This window comes from Heteronotia binoei, chromosome 10 (assembly GCF_032191835.1).
Source record: "Heteronotia binoei isolate CCM8104 ecotype False Entrance Well chromosome 10, APGP_CSIRO_Hbin_v1, whole genome shotgun sequence".
Taxonomy (NCBI): Eukaryota; Metazoa; Chordata; class Lepidosauria; order Squamata; family Gekkonidae; genus Heteronotia; species Heteronotia binoei.
The window spans coordinates 19,118,593-19,144,066 of NC_083232.1; the positions used below are offsets into that span (position 1 = coordinate 19,118,593).

A 25,474-nucleotide genomic window follows, 5' to 3' on the forward strand; every position below is an offset into this window, starting at 1 on the left:
CACCAGGTTCCAGTCTTCCAAAACTCCCCAACCAATTTTGGCTCTGTGGTTTGCGCTGCGTAAGTCTACCTCTAAAGAAGAAGGGATCACACCACAGACTGGTCTCGGGACCAGGTGATAGCTATACATAGTTTCTATGCAATCAAGTGGAGTTAGATAAAATTCACAGGTAATTAAACATATTACATATGAACCTGCCTTATACTGAATCAGACCCTAGGTCCATCAAAGTCAGTATTGTCTAGTCAGACTGGCAGCGACTCTCCAGGGTCTCAAGCAGTGTTCTCTCTAAGCTGAGTTTGTGTGAGCTAGCTCACAGATTTTTAGCCTCCAGCTCACACATTTTTGTCTTAGCTCAGGAAGCATGACCCCAGAGCATGCTAATTTATGCAGTCGCTCACAACTTTAATGCCCGTAGCTCACGAAGTAGAATTTTTGTTCACAAGAAACTGCAGCTTAGAGGAAACATTGGTCTCAAGCTGAGGTTTTTCACGCCTACTTGCCTGGACCCTTTTTAGTTGGAGATGCCAGGGATTGAACCTGGGACCCTCTGCTTACCAAGCAGATGCTCTACCACTGAGCCACCGTCCCTCCCTTACAGAGGAAACAGTCCTTGAATGCACTAGAAGAGTCATCATAGCTATAACATAGTTTGGCTTACTCGGTCCTTCCTTCTACTTAGATCATTTTGACACAGGAGAGGAGGAGGATGAATGAGGATTCCTAGTAGAGATTTCACAGCACCTTCAAAACCTCAGTGTTTGGGAACCTTTGGAGAAGCCATGACACTTAAACTGGATTTTTAAAAAAGTCTACACTGGTGACTTAGCTAAGCCCACTGATTTCCAAAGGAGGAGCCAAGCCTCATCTGGGGGTCACTAATTCCCCAGTCTGCTGGAAGATGGAACCAGGATACAGGAAACCCCCTGCGTGGGGGAGCAAAGGGGGAAGAAGGCAGTGACCTTCAAACGTCACAGTGGCTGAAGGTCAGGCAAGCGTTTGGCTTGACTTTACTGGTCTCAAGATGAGAGCCAGGAAGGCCATGCCATCAAAAGACGTGCCTCCTTCCATTTGCAGGCTGTTTCTTCCTGCTTTGGGGCAGGGCTTTTAAAAACCTCCGTTCCAATTTCCTCCTAAAAGCAGAAGGTACGCAGGAGGCACTCAGCAGTCTGATGCAGCCTCAGTTGTCATGGCTTGAAATCAGCTGCTGGAACATCTAATGCTTTTTTTCTCAGGAAGAGTATAAAAAAGGAAGAAAGATGGGTATTGATTGGCTCAGAACTTCATCGCTTCTGCTTGGCGGGGTGGGGTGGGGATGAATCGGGCAGAAATCTTCATGAGGGGCAATGAAACAGCGATAGGCCTTTTTATGTGGAAGCAAACGACACCTTCCATGAATTTCTCTCCCCACCGTCCCAGTCCCCAGCCTCTGCCTGGGCTTTGTTTGCACACTCCAAGGGCCTTGATGAATAGACCCAGTTGTGCAGCAGCTTGGCAAACATGCCGGGGCAAACTGGCGGAGGTGTGAAAATCTGCTCCTTTGAGCGAGCCCTTCTTTCGGGGCTCTCTAATTAAAATCCAATAAAGGACCCTCATTGTCATTCGGAGGCCTGGAATAAAGGCAGGCTCTCCTCCAAGAGAGGACACTTCCAACGCTCCCCCCCAACCCCTGTTTGTTCAGGTGCTGGGACCCTTCCAGGCCAATTCACACACGCATCCTCCCCCCAAAAAACCCCAAGACCTTCTAAGAAGCCCTATTTGCACAGACGGGGCCACTTTTCCAAAACACTCGAGATGTGGATTTGAATTTGAAATGGAGGCGTTTGCTTGCTCTCCGTACCCCCTCCCCGGCTCCCCCCCCCCCATTATCCCTGCTCCCTTTTACTGGGCCTGCCCCTCTCTCCTTTGCCCTCTTGACAGTCATTCAGGCCTGGGGGGGGGGGGAGTCTCCTCTTCTGCATTCCAATCACCAGGATCATACTTTTTGCAAATAGAGATGGGGGGTGGGGTTTGAAAACAACTTTCTGCCTGGAGCCCAGGCCACTTAATCTTCTCATCAGATTCCCAGCCATGAAGCCAGAGCCTGGCCCTTCGAAACCAGCTGGAACGGGCTGGGTTTGAGGCACAGCCATGTTGTGCAGTCACACGACCTCGCCTGACATGCCACCGATTATCCCTCTCCCTTCTGAATGCTAATGCCTGGATTTGACCCCCCCTGGGAATAGGTGCTTCCTGCAACCTGGAATCAGATCAGGACAGGCCTTGGGAAGAAGGCGGTTTTGTTCCCCCAAGTTGGGGGAGCCTTCACTGCTGCAAAAGAGGGAGAATGTCATCCCTTTGTTTTTTCTCCCCAAGAAGAGGGGGAGAGATGGATCCAGTAGGGCTTTAGAGGAAAACTGCTAAAGCTCAGTAACGAAAAGAGCAAGCTGGGAAGTGCTGCTCGGCCCAAATCTCGCCTTTGGATGCCAACTGTGCTCTTTGAGCTTTTGGAGGGATACCTCCTAGCAATGTCATTGTGCAGTAGCACCACAGAAGACCTGTTCAAAAGCTACATCTGTGTAGAAATTAAGACAGGGGAATGGGGAATCATAAGGCCCTTTCCTAGAAATTTTGCCCATTTGCACAAAGCCTGTTCCCAGAAACCCAGATACACCTGGAATCCCAGACCCCTAAACCTCGCACTTCCATTTCGCCAAGGTAAGGTTGGCCCACAAGAGAGCTTCAGAAAATTACCAGCACACAAAGCCTTTAAAGAGTGGCCTTCAACCTTCCCCTCCACACACGTATATATTTCTCTCTCTGTGTGTGGAAAGTGCTGTCAAGATGTGGCCAACTTATGGTGACCCCATCTAGAGCAGGGGTGGCTAAACTTGCTTAACATAAGAGCCACAGAATAAATGTCAGATGTTTGAGAGCCACAAGACATGAGCATCAAAGGAAGGAAGGAAGATGGAGAAGGGTGGAAAGAAAGCTACTTGAAATGCATTCTCCAAGCCACCAGCGGGCTTGGCTTGGAGAAGGGATTTAAAGAGAGAAATGCCTTCTCCAACCTGGCCAACAGGGTGGTATGGAGAGCCAGTTTGGTGTAGTGGTTAAGTGTGCGGACTCTATCTGGAAGAACCGGGTTTGATTCCCCACTCCTCCACCTGCAGCTGCTGGAATGGCCTTGGGTCAGCCATAGCTCTGGCAGAGGTTGTCCTTGAAAGGGCAGCTGCTGCGAGAGCCCTCTCCAGCCCCACCCACCTCACAGGGTGTCTGTTGTGGGGGAGGAAGGTAAAGGAGATTGTCAACCACTCTGAGACTCTTCGGAGTGGCGGGCGGGATATAAATCCAATATCTTCTTCGTCAAGAGCCACACAATATGTGTGAATGAGCCACAGTTTGGCCACCCCTGCCCTAGAGTTTCCAAGGCCAGAGACATTCAGAGGGGGGTTGCTGTCCATTGCCTGCCTCTGAGTAGCAACCCTGGACTGCCTTGGTGGTCCTCCCACCCAAGTGCTAACCAGGACCAACCCTCCTTAGCTTCCGAGATGTGACGAGATCAAGCTTGCCTGGGCCATCTGGGTTAGGGCATTTGTTTCTACATGTATGAATGGTGGACTAGTGCCACTGCAATCCCCCCATCTGCAGAAGAGGCACATCGATGGCTCAGGGCTGAAGTGAGAATTGCACCAGACATTCCTCACGCTGCAGCCTCTACCTTTAACTGCTACACCAGAAGAAAGCTGCCTTCTTTATTTTCATCACCCTGGCCTACCGATTTGTTTGAAACTGACACATCACAGAGCATCCTTCACTGAACACGGCTCACCTGTGCTAAATAATGCAGAATTCACACTGCCTCTTACTCAGGAATACTGCCTTGCAGGATCGGATCAAGTTCCCTCTAGAGCAGCATTCTTTGCGGCCAGTAGACTCTAGATGACCCACTAGAAACTAGCCAGTAGCCCCCTCACAGCCCACAGCATACTTTCTGGGCCCTCTTGGACTACAGCACATTGAAGAAGCTGATTTATTTAACAAGCCACAACTTTTTTCTCTCTTGAGAGGTGCTCTACATACTGTACTGTAATGTGAAACATTTTTCTCTGAAGTACTTTGTTAAAATATGACTGAAGAGGTGGTGGACGCCGGTAGAAAATGATCCCTTTGGGAAAAGGCACAGAGGAGCAGTTCCCCAACACCCATCCCCTGCACAGATTGGCCAAAAAGGAGAGAGGGAGAAAGAGAGGATTGCCAGCCACCTAGATATCAGTACTGTGGAGCACAAGACACAAATGGACAGAGCATGCAGGGGAAAGGTACAGAATCCAACCCAAGGCCTCTGCAGCCTTGTAAGTACCCAATCCAAGCTGAAGGACAACTATGGGCTCAGTGATAAAGCATAAGCTTTGCATGCAGATGGCCCTGAGTTTTGATCTCCTTTTGAAGGGTCATCTCAGGTGGCTTGTGTTAGGGAAGTCAGAGCAAACTAGATGGAACAAAGATCCATCACAGGATGAAGACTTTGTACTGCTATGATTCAGCATCTCTGCATGTAAAATGGGAACAGTAGTACTGTAACTGGCTTAAACTGGGTTCAGGTAAGCCGGCTCAAAGTTGACTCAGCCTTCCATCCTTCCAAGGTCAGTAAAATGAGGACCCAGCTTGCTGGGGGGAAAGTGTAGATGACCAGGGAAACCACCCCGTAAAAAAAAGTCTGCCAAGAAAACGTCGTGATGCGACATCACCCAGAGTCGGGAACGACTGGTGCTTGCACAGGGGAATACCTTTACCTTTTTAAATCCCGTCCTTCATGGCTGACGATAGTGTAAACAGGATAGGCTCAGAAAGCATTTAGCTATTTTATTTATGCTGCCTGTTTATTTATTTGTCCTGGAAGAGCACCTGATTGTTACTTTTAGCTTACTGTTTTTACATTGATGTTTTATTATTATGAGCGGTGAGCCGCCCTGAGCCTGCTTCGGCAGGGAAGGCAGGATATAAATCCAATAAACTCACTCAAGCCATTGTAAGCAAGTCTACTCAGAAGTAAGTCCCATTTTATGCATTAGGGCTTGCTCCCAGGAAACTGTTCTTGCTATTGTAGACTCAATGTGCTATAGACACCAGTGGCAGCCATTGTCTGCTAATGTTGACTGTTTAAAAATCCATCAAGTGTGAATTCTTTATTGGGGCTATAGCTTTTACAAACCATTTAGAGTATCATAATCTCCCTTTTGCAATCCTGAAAGAGCAGACTAGCCAGCTGGGAAACCCGCCCCATAAGCCAGTGAAGCTGAAGGAAGATGGCAGCCAAAATTCAGCTGAAGTGGGGCTCCAAGAATGGGGAGGACAGAAAGGGTATGATGATTTGCCCTGAGCCAGTTGATCTAAATCCCCACCCCTCAAGTTCTCCATCCACTTTAAGTCCTTTTTCAAAATTCAAACCTCCCCAAACACTGAGACAATTATAGGGGTAGGAGGGAGGTGGAGAGATCCAACTAGGGCCTTTTTTTGTAGCAGGAACTCCTTTGCATATTAGGCCACGCACCCCTGATGTAGCCAATCCTCCAAGAGCTTACAGTAGGCCCTGTACTAAGAGCCCTGTCAGCTCTTGGAGGATTGGCTAAATCAGGGGTGTGTGGCCTAATATGCAAAAGAGTTCCTGCTACAAAAAAGCCCTGGCTGGATCCAACAAATGCTCCAAATAACATGATCAAATGGATGTTCTTCTAATTCCATTTTGTAAACGAAATCATGAAAACACTGAGGCGGGAGGGTGGGGTTTGGAGAATTAAGTTTTGTGACCGCAGGAGCTGTTGGGGAGCAGGCAGAAGGATGGAGCAGGAAGAAGGGACAGCCTAGCTCTTCAAGTTAGCCCCTGAAAAGCCATTGCCCTGGGCGGCTTCCATCAGCCAGGACCAAGCTGGGTGAACCTCCATTCATTGTCATCGGTGCCACAATCTGAATCCTAAGCCAAGTGGCTGCTGGGGTTATGATGGCACCTTGACTCAGCTCAGTCTGGGCTCCTTGAACATCCCAATGTAGCCCCGGGTGGCCATAGGAAAATTCTATCCAAGATGAAGGGAAACATGGATCCTAGGTTGGGGGCATCTGGACCACCAATGGGATACAGTGTGCAATTAGTATTACTTCTGGCCCTCATGTCCTCTCAGGGCATTGCTCAACACTAAATGGTGCTGCTAACTTCAGTCTCTCTAACATCCAATTACAGACATGTCTGCAGAAAAGCAAACATCCTCACCACCTTCTCAACACACCAGTTGGGATGGGTGAAGACCCCGTTAATCCTCATGCACCCGATAGCCCAACAGTATAGCTGTCCTGCCCAGTTTTTCAACACGTGTACCAACTAGTAGGTTCAACTTTAGTTTGCCCGTGTTGCTGTGTTCCTGGATGCCAGGGCAACATCCCCCACACTAAATCCAGTGTAGATCAATTCAGGTGGTGTAGCCGTGTTGGTCTGAAGCAACAAAACAAAGTTTGAGACCAACCAAGTTAAATTCTGGGTGTAAACTTCCATGTGAAGAACATAAGAGTAGCCATGTTGGATCAGGCCAATGGCCTATCCAGTTCAACACTCTGTGTCACCCAGTGCCCCCCCAAAAAAAAACCAGACGCCATCAGGTGTGCCATCAGGAAGTGTGCATGCCCATGAAAGCTTATACCCAGAACTGAACTTTGTTCGTCTTTACAGTGTCACTGTCTGAACTCAAACTTTATTCTACTAAATCTAATTATTATTAAACATGGAAAGTCGCATTCACAGTGGGGGAGGTATCTAATTTCTCAAATTATACTTTTATTTATTTATTTATTTTATGACTTCTATCCCGCCCTTCCCAACAAGTGGCTCAGGGCGGCTTACAACACAGGAATCTGACATAAATAGGCGTTAAACATAGAGCATTAAATTTAAACATTAAACCATTTAAAACATTGGGGGCAGCAGACATCCAGTATAACTACGCTCAGTTTCTTGTACCAGCTAGTCATAGGCCAGCCGGAAGAGGGTTGTCTTACAGGCCCTGCGGAACTGGGCTTTTGAATAGAGGGGAAGGTGACAGTCTGGTGTTAAATTCGGGCATATTTGAGGTTTTGGTGATAAATTCTGAATTGGGCAGATGAAGATCTGCTGAAGGGGGGGCGGGGTCGGCCTTCCAAACCCATTTGGCAACCATGCATTCCCTTGACTCAACCGACTCCTTTTGCATCCAACTGCTTTACAGTCTCCTGTCCCCAGAGAAACCCAAATGGTTAACTGGAGAGAGATCGGTGCCCATGCAGGGCACTACCAGTGAGTGGACCAGCCTACCCGGAGTACTGACTTGACCCCACCTGATATTTTTAAAGCATTTAAATTTGTGACATAACTATAGCTTTCATTTTTTTAAAAAGGATCTCTCTTGACTTCTTATGCCTGTGAGAACATCAGACATTGAGTGGCTCAGTGGCAGAGCATCCGCCTGGCATGCAGAAAGGCGCAGGTTCAGTCCCCACCAATGGCTCCCTCTGAGCTGTGGAGTCTTGTGAGCAAAAATTCTACTTTGTGAGCTACTGGCATTAAAGTTGTGAGCTACTGTGTAAATTAATTTGCTCTGGGGTCATCCTTCCTGAGCTAAGACAAAAATGTGTGCGCTGGAGGCTGAAAAACTGTGAGCTAGCTCACACGAACTCAGCTCATAGGGAACATCCCCCCAAATCCAGTATTGTGGAGAGGATGTGAAAGACCTTGATCTGACTCTGATGGATCAGTGTTCTGACTCAGTTTGAGGCCCCTTTGTGCATAGGTAATATAAGGAAATTACTATTTTTGTAAAGATGATGAACTCGAAAATCATGGCTCTTATTCAGTGTCCTCATTCCTAAAATTTGAGCACTAAACAACACAGAGAACATTTAGGTTTGGCCTCAGAATTCCATTCAATATGGCTCTGTTAGCTTTTAAGAGGCAACAAGACTCTTCTCTCTCAGGCTTTTTGCCCACTCTGCTTCCAAAGGACTTCTGTGGTTCTCCCCTGGTGGAGAAAATGGCCCCAACCATGAGTTCAGCCAGCAACTTTGGCTGAGGATTTGAACCCATAAACCACATGATCATCAAGAAAACTTCCTACTGGCTATGAGGATGTCACAGATTTTCCTTTCTTTCTGTAATGATGGCAAGGAAGAAGACTGGCTCAAGGCCACCTCGAAAAGGAGGCCTAGAATACAGCCATTCTTATTGAAAGATGGCCTCCAGCAGTGCTTTTTTGTAGCAGGAACTCCTTTGCATATTAAGCCATGCAGCCAATCCTGCAAGGTTTTGCAGTAGGCCCTGTAAGAAAGAGCCCTGGAAGCTCTTGGAGGACTGGCTGCATCAGGGGGATGTGACCTAATATGCAAAGGAGTTCCTGCTACAAGAACCCTGCCAGGTTTTTCTACCAGTTTCTTAGCAGTGTGCTGGGGTAGACATTTAACCGTAAGGACATGTGATTGGGAGGCACCTGGGCAGCACTGGATCTGCCACTTGGCAAACTAGGCAATTGCCTAGGGCGCTGGCCTTCTGGGGGCACCAAATTGGCTGCTCCCTATGTGACTCAGTGATATTCTGGGGGGGGGGGAGGTGCCAGAAATTAGCCTTGCCTAGATGTCAGACAGTCTAGAGCCGGCCCTGCACCCAGGACTATCCAAAGCTGCCTTCTCCAAAGCCAGATGATCAGTCCGAGGAGCCCAGTATTGCCTTCTCTGCCTCTAAGATCTTTCCAGAGGAGACACCAGAGTGAGTCTTTTTCACACAAGAAGCTCCAGGACCACCTTGCCTGGTCAATTAGAGGAATCCTGCTGTCCTCTCACCTTGCTCTATGAACTCTTGTCTTGAATGGGCCTCTCCCCAGAGCCCGCTCTCTTCCTTATCCCTTCTTATCACAACGGATATATTTAGAGTTAAGTTCATTATTGTTTTTTCGCAACTGTGTGTTTCTTGGCACTTTTAAAAGCGTTTTCTCGCCTAAAAGCTGCCATTAAACTGCAGCGGAGATGCCAGGAAACAACTGAGAGGGGGGGGGGGGCAAAAAAAACAAACCAGAGGCGCGTCTCCAATCATTCCCCGTTAACTGATTTGCTAAAGAGTGACAATTTATGCAAAAAGCTGGCTGGAAGGCGGCGGCAGGGGTGTTGCTCCGGTCGGAACAGCAGGTGGCGCTCTAAGCACAGGGGAAAGTGGGGATCCCGGCTGGGATTAGGTGACTGGGAAGGAAGCTCAAAGAAAACGCAGCAAAGAAAGTACCATCCGGATCCTGGGAAAGCCGCTGGCGCCGTTTACGATCCGGATTAAAACTAATATACCCCCTCCCGCCCAGAAGAGCAAGGGAAGCGGGTCTTTAAAATCCAAGAAAAAGAAAAACTTTCTCATTAACCTATTTGAGAATGAATATAGGGCGGCGAGGGCATTTCACATCGCCTCTCCTTATAACGGCGTGTCTACTGTTCCGTTCTTATAGCCCATAAAAACCTTGTTCCGGATTGAGCCTCATTTCTTAGGGCCCAAGAAAAGAGCGGGGGGGGGGCGGGTTGTGTGACCTGCCTTTCCCCCTACACGGATGTCCAATCAATTGACAAGAACCATTGTCCCGGGTTAAGTGGTTTGTGGATCAGCCAGCTGGTTAACCTGTCCCTCCTCGGACGCCTTAGCCTCTCGACACCCAAAATCGTTTCCCCTCCAGCAGCGACACAAGCCGCCCTCCCAGAGCCCCCTTTCCGCTGAAGCTGCTGACCCCGCGAGAAGCCTACACGAGACGATGCAGACGACCGAGATGCGCCTGCTGGGCGAAGTGCGGTTGTCTGAATGGGCTGGAAAGCCCTTGGAAACCCCTGGTGGGCCTGCCCGGGGTGGGATTGTCCGCTAGTTCAGGCCCCAGGGCGAGCCTGCAACATTTGCAGTGGGCTCGTTGTTGGGTTTGGGGAGGACCACGCACAATATTGGCGATGCTGCTGACTCCGGAGTCATAAACTGCCTCGATCCCCTTCCACCCACCTCCCCTGGCCTAGAAGAGGCTTCAGGTGCTCCCGAGAGCCAACTACTTCCCTGCAAAGGATCTGGGCCCCCTATATGAAGGCGAGCCCTCCCTTCCTACCACTGCGCTCCCTCGGGGATCGGCGCCTTTGGAAGTGGCCTTTCCACTCGCTTCCCACAGCTCGGGCTTGTAAACCTGCCCGCGTCCTTGCCTGCGGGAAACCCCCACCGCGTCGTGGCCTACTCGAGAGTAATTGGCTGAGCGACCCCAAATGTAGAAGCAGCCCCTTTCTCTTAAAACGAATAAGGCTTGACTGGTTTGCGGAAGGAGGATTTGTGGCTGAGTTCAGATTCGCGGCTGTCGCGGGCGGCAGCCTTTGGCGTTTGGCCCTTTCCTGCCCGGCTTCTTACTAGAAGCGCGAGTTCGAAACCGCCTGGAGTCACTGGCGCCTCACTTCTTCCCATAAGGGTATCTGAAGAAGAAGGGAGCAGCGACTCCCGAAAGCTCCTCGCCTGCCACAAATAGTGTTAGTTTTTCAGGTGCTTCTGAACTCTGCCTCTTCCCCACTGCTACAAGCAGACTAACAGGGCTAACCACCTCCATACTACTGGTAGTAACACTCCCGATTGCTACTTGTGAGACGCCAGTGACCAACTGTTGCATCGTTTCCTACAACAACTGGGATGTTGCCGGCACTACATTTAAGTGAAGTGCTCCTACTTCTAGTAGTAACAGCAGTGTTAATTGCAGCGACCGCACTGCTGGTAACTTGTCCGGTTCAGGGACCTGTCCTTTCAGTATTCCGGCTACTATCCCTCCCTCCCTGTTGCCACTTCCCTGTCCCCTCCTTCTTCCTCGAAGTGTTCCTAGCAGCTTGCTACCCCTAGTAAGCTCTTTCGGAAGGAGCTTTGCGAGGTGTGTGGTAAGGCGGGAGGTTCTCCGTTGGCAGGGGACTCGCTTGGAGGATCTGGCGGCGGAGGGTGAAGGGGAGGAGCGCTCCTTACCGGCTTTGACGGAGCAGTGGATGTGCGCCTTGGACTCGTAGTAGACCCAGTCGAAGCCGGCCTCCACGGCCAAGCGGGCCAGCATGCCGTACTTGCTGCGGTCCCGGTCCGAGGTGGTGATGTCGACGGCGCGGCCCTCGTAGTGGAGCGACTCCTCGGAGTGGTGGCCGTCCTCGTCCCAGCCCTCGGTCACGCGCAGCTTCACCCCGGGCCACTGGTTCATCACCGAGATCGCCAGGGCGTTCAGCTTGTCTTTGCAGCGCTGCAGGGGGAGCGGGGGACACGGGCAAAGCAGAGCGTTGCTGGGGGACACAGCACGGAAGACCCTCCTCCCTGCTCCCCGCCCCCCACGGGGGTCCCCCCCCCCCAAGCTAGCAAGGCCGGGATCCCCAAACTCTCCTGCTTCTGGATCGGAGGGATGAATGGAGGGCGTCAAAAGGAAGGGGGGGGTCCAGAGCGCCACAAAAGCCTGCCCTCTGTGCTCCTTCCGCCTGGGAGCGCGCAGTTGGAGGATCGGGCTGGCTTGGCCAGACCTCAAGGGAAGAGAGCTGCCATCTTCAAGACAGCTGAGCCCTTCTAAATGGCACAAGAACATCAGAAGAGGCCTGCTGGATCAGACCGGTGGTCCATATCCCAACGCTGGTCCACCATTCTGTCTCACTCAGTGGCCTACCAGAGGGCTAACCACAGGACATAGAGGCAGACGCCTTCAGAAGATCGGGCCAATGGTCTGTCTCGTCCAGCATCCCATCTCACACAGTGGTCAGCCAGCTCCTCTGGAAGGCCGACGACAGGGCAGAGAGGCCGAGGCCTTTCCCTGAGAAGAGCATCAGAAGAGCCCTGCTGGAGCAGACCAGGGGTCCGCCTAGTCAGCCTGGCTGAGTTCAGCATTTGGAAGGCAGAGCGAGTTTAGGATCGCAGCCCCCTGCAGGCTTCCTGGGTGCTCAGGGCCAGGGAAAGCTGCCTGAGGCCTTGAGCCAGGAAAGAAGCCCCATTGGCGAGGGAGCGCCGGGACTGCGCGTTGGGCTTTCAGGATGAGCGCAAAGTTTGGGATCGGGCGCCGAGGGGGAGAGGAGAGAGAGAGAACCTGAGCGCTGGAGGGATCCTAACGACCCAGAATAACGGTCAGGCTACAGTCTCAGACGGAGACCCTACCGGAAGGACCCAGGCGCAGCCCGAGGGAGCCATACACTCCGTGGGGCCTGCTTGCGAGTAAACACGCACCCGAGCGCCTCCTCTCAGCCTTTGCAGCCTCCAAAGGGCCCACCGAGGCGGAGGGCGGGTCTGGCCCCGGGTCACCCCGCCGGCTCTGCTCTAACCACTGCGCCTGCCCAGCTCTTTGAGGGGGATGGTAACGAAGCAGGAGGTCTTGGGCTCGCATCTGCCCCCCCCCCCGACTCTCTAAGGGACCAAAAGAAATCCATTGCCCCACTTCCAGGCCGATAGAAAGGGCCGACACCACTGATCCACCTGACAAGGTCGTTGTAAGAACTGCAGGTCAAAGTGCGCGAATGCCCTGAACAAAGCGCTATACAAATGCTACTGCTGTTGGGAGATTTCTGCTCCAGGAGCTTTCTCATCCTTAGAACTTCGTTCCCCATGGTCTGGCAGGGAGGCATCTGGGGCATTAGCGCACCCCATAGGAGCCCTGCACTTACATTGCGCCACCCACCCCCCATCTCAAAAGCGACCCTTCTCCCATTGATTCGGTTGAGCGTTTCCCGCCACCGTGTGCAACTGGGATCATGGAGCTCCTTCCCAAAGGCCCTTTCTCATTAGCAGCTACACAGCAAAGGCCACCTGGCCAGGAGAGAGTCTCGCCGTCTAAAAAGCTCCAGCGTTCCTTTCTCGACTCTAAGAAGACGCATGCGCGTGGACTGCGAACCCACGAAGCCTTGGCATTATTCCCGAGTCGGCGTCGTCTACTCGGACTGGCAGCCGCTGTCTAGGCCGAGGTCTTTCACAACGCCGGCAAACCCTTTTAAATGGGCATGGAGGGATTTGAACCCGGGGCCCTCAACAGCCCAAGCAAGTGCTCCACCCCAGAGCTAAGACCCCGCTCTGTAAGCTAGGAAGTGAAAAACTGGCCCTGGGCTTTCTTCGTAGGTCAGAAGCGCATTTTCTTGCAGGGTTTCTATAAGCAGGCTGCTGATCTCGGATACATTCATGCGAGGGCTGTTCTATCAATGGGCCGTAACCGTAACGGCCAGGAGGGCTGCGGTGTTCCCTCTAAGCTGAGTTAGTGTGGACTAGCTCATAGTTTTTTAGCCTCCAGCTCGCACATTTTTGTCTTAGCGCAGGAAGGACGGCCTCCGAACAAACCAATTTATGCGGCAGCTGGGGACTTTAATGCCAGTAGCTCACAACGTAGGATTTTTGCTCACAGGACTCTGCAGCTCAAAGGGAACGTTGAAGGGGCATGCCCATGAATGCAGGTTTGGGGTGGGGGGCGAGAGCAGGGGAGAGCGCTCGTGTTCCTGCGAGTTCCCTGGAAGTCCTCGTCTGGCGCTTCTTGGACGGATGAAAAAGCCCCAGATGCAGACAAGCAACTGAATCCACAGCCCAACTTCTCCGAACAACAAACGCCCCGATCCGAAATCCACTCACCCTGCCGAGACCTCCCGTGTAGCCCTGAGCGGGCGAGACCCTTCCCTGGTTCTCAAGGAGGCCTGGCACAAACCGATCCGAAAACTAAACTTCACGCCTCTCAACAAGTGGTCATTTGGGTGACACTTTTGGGCCCGGGGTGCTAATTGGAAGTAAGTCCCGTTTATGCCAATGGAGTTTAGCTTGGAAGTGAAGGGAACCGAAGGCGACGAAGAGGGCAGGCCTAAGCAGTAAGTCCTGTTTTATTCAGGGAGGCTGACTCCTAAGTGTTTTAGGATTGAAGATCCAGCCCGAGAGACCTGCGAAGGAAAATCAGGGCGCCGAAGGCCTCCACACAGACTAGGCCCCCGCCCCACTTAGCCTCACTTAGGGGGAAAGGGGGAGAAGATATACATTCTACAGACTTTACAGGTGAAGATTTTGCTTCAAGACCGGATGAAGTGGGGGGAGGCGCTTGTGCAGGTTCGAACACTGTCCCTGGCCAAATGAATCATAGAACCATAGAGTTGGAAGGGACCCCCCAGGGTCATCTAGTCCAACCCCCTGCACAATGCAGGAAATTCACGAATACTGACCTGGCCACTTGGCAGACTGAAGTTTGAACGACCACGTGAAAGCATGAATTGAACTGAAATTGCTAATGACTGAAATGTGCAGAGCTTGTTTTCCAACCCACCCCTAAGTTCACAGTCTTAGCACTGGTGCCCAATGGCCATCTAGCGTTCGTTTAAAAACCTCCGAGGAAGGAGAGCCCACCACCTCCCGAGGAAGCCTGTTTCCACTGAGGAACCCCCTTCCCCAACGTTGCTTGCGCACAGAGGAGGGAGCAGGTCAGAGAGGCAACTATGCTGAGCCTGACCTGCTAGTTTTCTGCCTTTAGGGATGTCCCTCTGTTTAGGTGAACAGTGAAACCCACGAGCTAGCGCTTGCCAGCGGTCGGAGGAGGCTCGGCCTCGTTGTAGCCTTCCTGGCCCTGACTAAACTGGCCAGGCCTCCCCGACGACAGCCCGGCTTCTGGGCCAGACTCCGCCCCCTCTGCCTTCGCCCCGCCCTCCCTCTCCGCTCAGCCACTCTGTGTCCCGCGAGGGGTCTGTGCATTCCGGGCCGTGGCGCAGCGCTGGAGCTTCTAGCCCAGCGGGCGGAAGACCCCAGCAGCGGCTGAAAGGAGGCGACGCGAAAAGCCTCCGCCCAAACGATCTCCAAACCCAGACGTCTCAGAGCAGACAATACAGACCTTGGCAGGCCGCAGGTCTGTCTGGCTCAGGATCCTGCCACCTCATGGGCGATCTACCCTGCTCCAACCCATAATGGCGCATTGAGGCTGACTCGGACGGGAGTGAATGGGGGCTTCAGACGTAGGGTGCGTCCACACACAATAATTTTGCCACCGGATTTTCAATGCATAAAAATAGCGCAGCCCACTTGCAAACCATGTGAAAGCTCCCAGGGTGTCAGAAGCGGTTTTAGAGGCACCTTCTTCTCCAGGGAAAGAAAAACTGCAGCTCCAAACCGCGTCCTTTTGTCCTAGACCAGGCCCGCCTTCCTCGAGGGCGGAGGACCGAGTCCCAGAGCACAAAAGGACACCTCTGCGAGGTTCTCTCGGTTATTCCCACCGGCAAGGGAGTCTTGGGGGGCCGAGCTAATCCGGCGATAACTGTAAGCCCTACCATCGAGGCCTGCTTACTCAGCCAGATCTCCGAAACTGAGCAGGGACTGGGCCCTAGTTAGGACTTGGAGGAGAGACCCCCCCCCCACGAGGGATTCCAGCGTCTCTACATAAAAGGCAGGCTGCTCGCTTCCCCCCCTTAAAAAAAAACACCTCTATTTCAAACTTTTAATGTACTTTTATCTTGGCTATGTCAACAAAGGTTATAAAGGCAGGCTATAGCAAACCTCCTAAGGCCTCTTGCCTTGAAAACCCTACGGAGTTCTCCATAAGTTCGACTGCCACTTGATGGCACTCCCCGCGCCCCGCGCCCCGCTTTTCAGTGGGGCTTCAGTTTTCAAGGCACAGAACTGCACAGCCTAGGCCGGGACTAGCCTTCTCCAAGGCGACCTTTCCTGCCACCTTTTCCTGGACGGAGTGCTTTTTTTAAAAAAAAAGACCTGAACGCTTTACTGGAGAAGAAAGCTCTGGAGGAAAACAGGGACGGTGGCTCAGTGGTAGAGCATCTGTTTGGTAAGCAGAAGGTCCCATGTTCAATCCCCGGCATCTCCAACTAAAAAAAGGTCCAGGCAAATACGTGTGAAAAAGCTCAGCTTGAGACCCTGGAGAGCCGCTGCCAGTCTGAGTAGACAAGACTGACTTTGATGGACCAAAGGTCTGATTCAGTAGAAGGCAGCTTCATCTGTCCATATGACAGCCGATGCATTGGTGATGGAGGGTGTGCCAGGCCACACTTAGGGCACCCCACACCCCTCTGGTTTTCAAGGCGAGAAACATCGCCTGCCTCCGCGGCCTGACCCATCCAAATATTAAACCAGCGCCGACCCTGCTTAGCTTCCGGGATCGGACTTGTCTGGGCCATCCGGAAAAGGGCAGCCAGTGCATCAGTTGTAGTTTAATTTGGGGTGGGGGGGGGGTGGGGGGTATTATCTTGGTAGTTTTAGCTGCCTGGAAGGCGGGGGCGGGGGGGGGGGTCTCACGGTCAGCAAAGGCGACCGCGGCTGGTCAGTTCCACCACCTGCTTCCCCCCCCCCTCCCCGCGTCTCCTTGGCTTCACGTCACTCTGGGTGGGGATCGAACACGTGGGAGCCCCAATCGAGGGGAGGGGAGGGAGGAAGGAAGACCTCCCGTTGCCCCCCCCCCGTCTCGCCGCCACCGCCTCCCCCCTCTGCCATCCCAGGCGAGTTCCCCTCCAAAGTGGTCGCCGGGGACTGGAGCCGGCGAGGTGGGAAGGGGGAGAGGAAGGGAAGCACCGCTCGGGGGCTTCTCCGCGGCAGCAGCAGCCGCCCCTTGGCAGAGCTCCGGAAGGGAGGAGGGAGGGACCGGCTGAGCGGGGGACCAGTCGGTCTCCAAGACTTCGCCGAGGCCGGCTATTTATCGAGGCATCGGGTCGTGTGCCGCCGATCAAGCCCCGCGCTGGGCAGCCGCGGTGAAACGCAGCCGGCCGCCTCCTCGGCCAATGCGCCTCTGTTGGAGAGTGGTTCTATGCGTGCGCGCGTGCGCGCGGAAAGGACCAGCCAAGTTGTTCAATAAGCGCTCTTCTTCCCCGCCCCAATTCTCAGCCGCCGCCGCCGCCGCTGCCACCTTCCCGCTTCCCCTTTGCAGACCAATTGCTGAGGGCTGCTCGTGGCTCCGAAGCAAAAGTGCAAGCCCGACGCATCTTGCAGCCGCCTGGCGCGGCCCGCGCGAGTCCCTGCAGCACGGGAGGCCCCCTCGATCTCCCCCCCCCCCCGGGCTCGTGCCTAGGATTGGAAGGCTGAGGAAGGGGCGCGTGGGTGCTGCGCAGCTGCCTCTCCGCCGCCCCTCCCCTCCCCTCCCCTCCTTCGCCCGGACCCCCGGCAGGCTGGGTCTGTCTGTCTGGGGGGAGGAGGGGTGCGCGCTTTTGCCCTTCACTTGCTCCTGGGTTTCTCACCCACCCACACCCCTCGTTCTTTCAAGCGAATTCCAGCTTTATCATCCACGACCTGGCACCCTTATCGCGCCTCCAGATCCAACCAATGGCGAAGGTGCGCAGAGGTCTGGGCGAGGGCTGGGTGCGGGAGGTCGCGGAGCGGTGTGTGTGTGTGCCTTGTGCGCAGCATGCACTCGGCAGGGCGGCCGTCGCCTGTAAAGAAAGAGGGACCCCGCCTTCGGGAAAGGCTCTTTTTTTTCCCTGTTTGCCTTCTTTCTCCCCCTCTCGGGAAGTTAATATTAACCAGCAGCGAAGGCATTCAAGCAGCTATTCGGAAAGTTTAACAACTCTTGTTGCAGGGCGTCAGATCTTTCCTCTTTTCGCTCTCCCCCACCCCCAAGGTTGAAGGAAGCAGAGGAAGGCATGGCCAAGCGGAAGGGCCAGCAGGAGAGAAAGAGCGCGGCGGGGGGGGGGGAGGCTGAGAAAGAGCGTGCTTGAGCCCTGCAATCAAAGGCACATCTCCCCTTCCTCCTCCCCTCCTTTCTGGGCCCAAGCCAATCCGTGTCTTACCTCCCCAGTCTCTTGGGTGAGACCGCATCATTCCTAAGAACATAGGAAGCTGCTTTATACGGAGTCAGACCCTCATTGGTCCATCAAAGTCAGTCTTGTCTACTGGACCGGCAGCGGCTCTCCAGGGTCTCAAGCTGAGTTTTTTTCACGCCTCTTTGCTTGGACCCTTTAGAGTTGGAGATGTCGAGGATTGAACCCGGGACCTTCCGCTTACCAAGCAGATGCTCTACCACTGAGCCACCGTCCCCTCCCCACCACGCCTCCTGCATCCCTCTCAGGCCCTTCTCCTGCAGGCTTTTGTGCCTCGCTGGGCCATCCGAGATGGAACCCGACTTCCCCTCTTTGCAGAGCCCGCCCCCCCCCACCCCGCTACCTGCACCTTGCGTTCTCCCCCCACGCACCGCGGAAGATAACAGAACACCCCCCCCCCCCAAAAAAAAAACAAGCTTGCGCGCGCGCGTGTATGTGCTTGCAAGACAGGGCGGCGGGAGGGGGGGGGAGGTGGTATTTGTTTTTCTGTTTCATTCGTCTGAGGGAAGTTGACAGAAGGTCAGAAGTTCAAACGCTGCCAGCTAATGCAGGAAAAGGAGGCCAGCCGCGAAGAAAGAAGGCAGCGAGGGCGAGCTGGGGAGAAGGAGAAGGGAGACCCTTCCTCGCCTCCTTCCTCCTCTTCCACACCCCCCCCCCCTATATAATATAGGTTGCCGGCTGAAAAAGCTGGGCGCGCGTTTCTGCTGGCCTCCTCGCCAGCCCAGGCCCTGCTGTGTCCGCCCGGGGAGGAGAGAGAGACGCTTGCTTACAGTTGGGCTCTGAGCCCCAGACATAACACGCGGGAAGAGAACAGACACGAGACGAGAGGGGGAGCGAGAGACGCGCGCCTGTCTTTTCCTGGGGCTTCCTCGCTCGCCTTGCAAGCAGCCAGAAGACGACAGCAGCAGCCGCCGCCTGCACCGCCTCCTCCTCCTCCTCTGCCGCTTTCAGAAAGGATACCAACTGAAACCCTAGCCGTTGCGATCGATAAAACGAGAGGAGTAAGTGGAGCTGAAAATGCGACTTGCGGCCGCACAGAGCTCGTCCCCCCCCCCCCCCCTTGATCTTGCGTCTTTGCAGCTCAGGAAGGGGGAGAGAGGCGAAGGGGAGGGTGGGGGGCCGAGGAGAACCCGGAATGGACTGGATCGCCTTGCCAAAGACGGCCGGCTCCAACCCTGCTGCACCCCCCCCCCCCGGCTTGCCTGATGCCCTGGCCTTTGGGTTGCATCTCCCCCCCCCCACGGCTTTTTGCCTTCGAGGGAGGGGGGCTCGGCGGCCTGGGAACTCTTTCCAGGCAGGCAGGGCGAGCCCGGCGCACTCCGGCCTGTGCATATTTAATCGAGGCTCGCGCGCCTCGGTCTAGCGAAGAGGCGCGCGCTCGGATACTCCAAGGTACAGTAGGATTTAAGGTGGTCGGGCCGAGATCGCCGGGCGGCCGGTCCCCCTCCCTCGGCCCGGCACCAAATCTCCTAAACGTGCGGAAAATCAGGCCGCGGGAGAAGACAAGCGGGGAAGGGGGGAGGGGACAAAGGGGGGGGCAGAGTTTAGGAAATCCCCCCCCACCAACCTTCCGTAGAGACTCTTATCATAGAGTTCTTATTATAGAACCGAAGGTGGGGCTTAAATATATTAATAGAGGGGGTGGGGGGAGAGAAAAGGCTGTTGACCTATATTTGGAAGGAAACCCAGCCTCCTCGCAGGTAGTTGGAAGGGACTCCGGAACTAGGAAGCTGGGACGCATCAGCCCCACAGACAAACACCGGCCGCTGCCTCTCGGTGATGCGGCTTAGAATGAGCCCGCGAGGGGTTGGGAAACGGGTCTATCGGAGCGCTGCAGGGAATCCGGGGCCTGGGTGGGATAAGAGGGCGCCTTTTTAAAGCCAGACGGGGATGCGGCAGGGGCTTGTTCAGGGACCCCTGGAGAGGCAGGAAGACGCGCATCCTTAAGGAAATATCGATAGATTAATGCTCTGGTGGGCATAGTCGCTAAAGAGGGTCTCGCCAGAACGCTCTTGCGAAGCGAAGGGATGGCCCCAGCCAATAATCCAGGATTATTAGCGTTATTCGCCTTATTACGCCCAGCCAAGGCCTCGGAGCCTTTGCAAGGTTGTATTTTTTAAAAGCAAAAAAAATCTCCTGTAACAGAGAGCATCGGAGATGCCCCAGGGAAAGCAGCTCTCGGCTCAGGGAAGAAATGCACTTGGGTGTCCTCTTAGCTGCACCCGGTTCCTTAGATCCAAGCGGATCCTGCGGAGGGCCCTCAGAAGAACCGGCTCGCCCAGCCACTCCCGAGGAAGGGAATTGCACGGATCCCCCCACCCCCACACACAGCAGGCCCCCTCCCCTCTCCCCGCGCCCAGGCAGGTCGAGGGCGGCGCGCCGGCCCCTTCCAACTTCTTGCGCCCTGGCGCTGGATCGCCCAGGGATGACAGGCCGGAGCCCGGGGGGCCGGGAGGGGAGAGAAAGGGGGCGTTGCCGGGGATGCTGGGGCCGGGATCCCGCGCCACCGGGCGAGGCGAGAGGCTGACCTGAGTCATGAGGCGGTCGGCTCCGGTGTTCTCCTCATCCTTGAAGATAATGTCCGGGTTGTAGTTGGGGGTGAGCTCCTTGAAGCGCTCCGAGCTGCGGCTGATCTTGCCCTCGTACCTGCCGCTGGCGCCCAGCGTCTTCTCGGCCACGTTGGGGATGAACTGCTTGTAGGCCAGCGGGGTCAGCTTCTTGGGGTGCCGCCGCTTGCCGAAGCCCCGGCCTGGCCCGCAAGCCAGCCCGCACGAGAGGAAGAGGGCGCCGAAGAAGACCCCCGGCAGCACCAGCCTCCTCGAGAGCAGCATGCCGGCCCCGGGAGGAGAAAGCCGGCCACTTTGGTCGCCTCCGCCGCCTCCTGCCCCCGGTTCGGTTCCCTGCCTGGCGGCTGCGCGGCTCTCCAACTCCCTCCGTCTCTCGCTCGCTCCTGCCTTCGCTCGGGGTCTCTGGAGAGCTGCGGCTTCCTCCTCCGCCCGCCTCGCCTTCGGGAGACACCACTAGCCCCCCAGCCTGGGCAAGACAGGTGCGGCAAGCGGGGCTCCGGGCTGCCGGCTGATAACGGGACTCATCGGACTCAGATCGCGGCGACCGCCAAGCCGGAGGACGCAAAAAAAAGAGAGGCGGAGGGACCAGGGGCTGCTGCTTCTGGTGGTGTGTGTGTGTATGGGGGGGCGCCTCTGGATTCCGCGCGGGGAGCTCAGCTGGGAAACGCTGGTGCGAGGAGTCTGCCTTTAGTTATATTATAGCTGCCCGTGCTGAGTGCTGATTGGCCGGGGCCAGACAAGCTTGCCTTCTGATGCATTAACCCTCCACAAGGCACCGGGGGAAGGAAGGGAAGGGGGAAAAAAAACTTGGAAGATCTCCCTCGCGCGCGCGCGCTCGCTCGCGCTCCGCCTTTGCACCTGAAGGGCTTGGAAAGGAAAAGAGCGCGCCGGGCGCTTTCTGGGGAGAACATCAATGACGTCCCACCTCCAAGCGCTCTCCTTAAACTTTCTTGGCAGAAGGGGACACGGATCTGCAAGAGGAACAGATGGAAGCGTGGAAGACAAGATAGATTAAAAGAAAGGGTAGACAGGACAGCCAGACAGGCAGATTCTATCAAGGTGTATTGCCTCTCTCTCTCTCTCTCTCTGTCTTGACTACTATACTCTCTCTCTTTCCCTTTCTTTCTAGGTGTCTTGCTACTATGCTCCTATTCCTCCGGGGGATTGGAAACAGTCACACCAGGAACAAAACCACAACCACACCGATCTGAGTTTTGAGGGAGCAGTAAGGACAAGTCTCCTAGAAGCTCCAAAAAGAGACTTGGCTCCAGAATTGGTGTTTATTGTTTGTTTGTTTTTTTTAATATGGAGGCATTAAAAAAAATCACCGTGCAAACAGAACAAAGGTGTTCCAACTTTTGGCAACTTTTTGTCAAAGTCCGGCTTTGTTGTTGTTTTTGAGCGCAGGGAAACTGAATTTGTAGACAAATACAAACTTCTTGGGGTGGGGTGGGGCCAACATATAAAAATATCCAGATTCTTTCCCGTGGGGGTAGAAGTGGGGGAAGGAATCTGGATAGTTTGATTTCTTTCTTTCTTTCTTTCTTTCTTTCTTTCTTTCTTTCTTTCTTTCTTTCTTTCTTTCTTTCTTTCTTTCTTTCTTTCTTTCTTTCTTTCTTTCTTTCTTTCTTTCTCCCCCCCCCCCCAGACGTGGAGAGAGTCTAAGTTAAAAGTTTAAATTAATTGTGATCTCTTGGCAAATGATGGCTTTGTCTGGAGAAAGTTTGGGGGGGGGGTGGCATTCTGGCCAGACAAAAGTTTTCAAGGACAAGCAGGATTGTAGAGAAACACAGATGGTAAAGCAACTTCGACAACTCACGAGGAGTCTCAGCTGTGTTGCAGAACCTTTTGGCGGTGACTGTTACAGACCTGTTGGGCTAATTTCCTTGTCCATCAAAAGGAAGATGCAGTTATTCTTTCAGGGATCCAGTAACATCAAATAATTGAATAAATCAATATGACAAAGATGTCTGCCTGCCCTACTCTTCTCTCTCCTCTTTCCTCCACCCCGCCCCCCCCTGCTTATCCATCTCTCTCTCTGTCCATCCACCCAGTTTTTCAAAGAAGCTACTGCGAAGGAGGCGTCCTGTCTGGGAAATAAGCAAGCCCTCTCTTCTCCAAAACAGACTTCCTTGGAAGTTAAGCCAGCCCTCTGACTCACTCCCAATAAGTGTGTTCTGTGATCTGCAATATCTCCAAAAGTGTCCTACATTTTACAAACAAACACATAAATAAAATAGGGGGTGTGCGTTTGCAAATGAGGGCGAACCAGAACACGTAGTCCCTATGTTCTTCAGAGAAATCACATTCAAGCCACCGGGATTGCTCCAGTGTGAGCCAGTTGTGAGTTTGGGACACCGGCTGCGGCTTGGCTTGCCTGGTTCCGCCCCGATCCCCAGCTGACCTCCACATTTTGGTGGCGTTTTTTTGTTTGTTTGTTTAATCTGGATCCACCTGTTGATTCCAAGAGGGAACTGATTTCCCAGCCAATGGACTGTAAAGGCTCAAGGTGCCAACTGCCAACCTGGGTTCGATCCGAAGTGACTCGGGAATCAGGCCTGGGTAAATCCAATGGGGACTGCATTGAAGGCGGTGGGGGGTGGGGGGGCTCAGTCCGATGGCCGCCGCTTCGGCTAAACTGGCCTGCAAGAGGTGTTTCTGATCCGCCGCTGGAAACGGGCAAGGAAAGCGGACCTGGCGCGCCCAGAGAGCTCGAGCTCTCCCAAACACACGACTCCCGCCCTTCCCCTCCGTATCCACTCATTTTAATACGTCATTTATTCTCTAGCTATCACCCCCCACACACACACCCCCTCAGTCGCCCTGCTCGAATAGGCCGGCTGGAGAAGTTCTCCGTTTCCGCTCCAACGTTGCCCAAGAGAGACCCTCTCCATCATGCAGCCACAGAAGAAGGCCACCAGCGTTGGGCTCCAAGCAGTGCCGGATTAAACCTTGCGGAGGCCCCTAGGCCACTGAAATCTTGCCCCCCCCCCTGCAAATTATCTCAGAGCCTGAGCACCCGCCCCAATGCCCCCGGCCCCTGCTGCAGCCTTCAGGTGCCTCTTAAAAGCCCCTTTGACTAAGCTGCGGAGCAGATGCAAACTTGGCGACAACGCCAGCAGCAGCCGCACCAGGCAAGTGGGACAAAGAGCAGCTCAGTTGCTGGATGTGTGTGCAGGTTGGAAAGGCTGCAAGCAGGGGGGAAACTGGGGGCGGGAGCCAGCCCGGGGCCCCCAAAGGCGTGGGGGCTCATAGGCTAGTGCCTACTTGGCCTAATCCAGCTCTGGCGCCAAGTGGGTTTTATTGGTCGCTTGGGTTGTCAAGCTCAGCGGCGCACCGGGCAGGGTCCCAGGAAAGCGACGCCGGGGGGCTCTTTGCAGAACCGCCTCCGAAAAGGACCGCACTCGCCTCCTTCGCGTGGGGCTTGCAAGCCAGCAGAGGAGCGGCCTGGGGAAAGCCCTGACTTCTCCGGAGAGAACTGCCCAACTTGGAGCGCTTTTCTCTCCCGCTCCTCTATTTTTTTTTAAAGGGCCTCGACCCACAGGTCTGCGCAAAGGCGCGGACGTTGCGCTCCGCCGGAAGGCAAAGGAAGAGCCCCCCCCCGCCCCCGTCCTTTTCATGATCGCGGCCATATGGACCAGCCAGTGACCCAAAGAGCCGCAGGAGAGGAAACGGGCCAAGGAGGAATTAATTACGACACGCGAGTAATTAAAAAAAACGTGGGAGGAGGGGGCTGGGGGGAAGGGGAGGAGGAAGAAAAGTTGTAACCGCCGAGGAAGTTTGGGGAGGTCTCGGCTATCAAAGAGGGGATGAAAGAAAACAGAACTCGCTTCGGCGAGGCTGGCTCTAGTCAGTGGCACCTCAACAGCCCCCTCCCCGCTCCCGGGTGCCCCCCCCCTCATGAAGCTAGAAGAGGGCAATTGATTGACAGAGGTAGGGGCGGATCCTGAACTCTACCTCAATACTACAGCCCCCACCCCCCTTGCATCTTTCAACCTACAGGCAGGCTGCCTTGGCCGAAGATATTTAACACATTGGGGGGGGGGGACCCTGCTCCTACAGAAACAAAGAGAAGCAGGGACTTCAAAGGCCATCTAGTCCGACCCCCTGCGGCCCAACGCAGGAAATTCGCAACTACACTCACCCCCCCCCCCACATCTGCCCGGGTTCCAAAACTGGCTCTTAAGCCGACTTCCCATGGCTTGCCACGCCCTCTCTCAGTTAGAATAGGTGAGACGAAGGACCCTCCACCTTGGTTCAGTTGGGTCGCCAAAGGGAAGTTTCCCGGGGACAGGCCAGTTGCCCTCCCTTCCCCCCCTCCCCCCAGCTGCCTTTATGGGCATCTCACACCCTGGTAAAAGGTGCAGTGGGGGGGGGGGGGAGAGACCAGGGAGGGACGGTGGCTCAATGGTAGAGCATCTGCTTGGCAAGCGGAAGGTCCCAGGTTCAATTCCTGGCATCTCCAACTAAAAAGGGTCCAGGCAAATAGCCGTGAAAAACCTCAGCTTGAGACCCTGGAGAGCCGCTGCCAGTCTGGGTAGACAAGGCTGACTTTGACGGACCGAGGGGGGTCTGATTCAAAAGAAGGCAGCTTCATATATATGTTCATACAGGCCATCTTGGCGGGGCGGGGCGGGGGGGGGGGAGACAAGGACCTCCTTGTTCAGCCCCGCCTGCCGTCTTCAGACTTAGATGACGCCTTCCAAGCAGCTCTCAGAATGGGGATTAGTCTCTTGGATTAAAAAAAAAAAGAAAAGAAAGAAAAAGACAGCGAGAGAAGACGAAAATCCATGGGGAGTCAGTTGTTCTCAAGTTGTCCCAGGCCCACTCTGTGCCCCCCCCCCTTTGGAATCAAATTGCAGAAATGACAGAATGTCTTCTGGAAGAACTTTAAAAAACTTTTCGGTCTGAAAGAAGAAGCCAGGAGGCCCCTCCCCAACCTGTGGAGGAACCCTGGCCTGAATTCCGTTCTTCCCAAGCCCAATCAAAGTTAATGCTACAGAATGACCACACGAATCCGAAAAACGAATCTCAGGAGGTTCGGAAGTCTCCTGAAGGAACATAGGCCCCGCCATCCAAGAGGAGCACCTCCCTTCATTTCTTCCCCCGCACTTGCAAATCCTTTCCATGAAAGCAAGACCTCC

The 25,474-nt window shown here is 54.3% G+C and overlaps 1 protein-coding gene across 1 annotated transcript in view; it reads right to left on the reverse strand.

Moving 5' to 3' along the window:
- Positions 1-20,627, reverse strand: part of LOC132578211 (sonic hedgehog protein-like) — a 35,506-nt gene extending 14,879 nt beyond the window's left edge. Inside the window, exons 1-2 of the mRNA XM_060248102.1 lie at positions 20,292-20,627; positions 11,000-11,261 (exon numbers count right to left, since the gene is read on the reverse strand). Coding sequence (XP_060104085.1) covers positions 11,000-11,261; positions 20,292-20,594 — 565 coding nt within the window. The 5' untranslated portion in view covers positions 20,595-20,627. The remainder of the gene's footprint in view (positions 1-10,999; positions 11,262-20,291) is intronic.
- Positions 20,628-25,474: the final 4,847 nt, after the last annotated feature.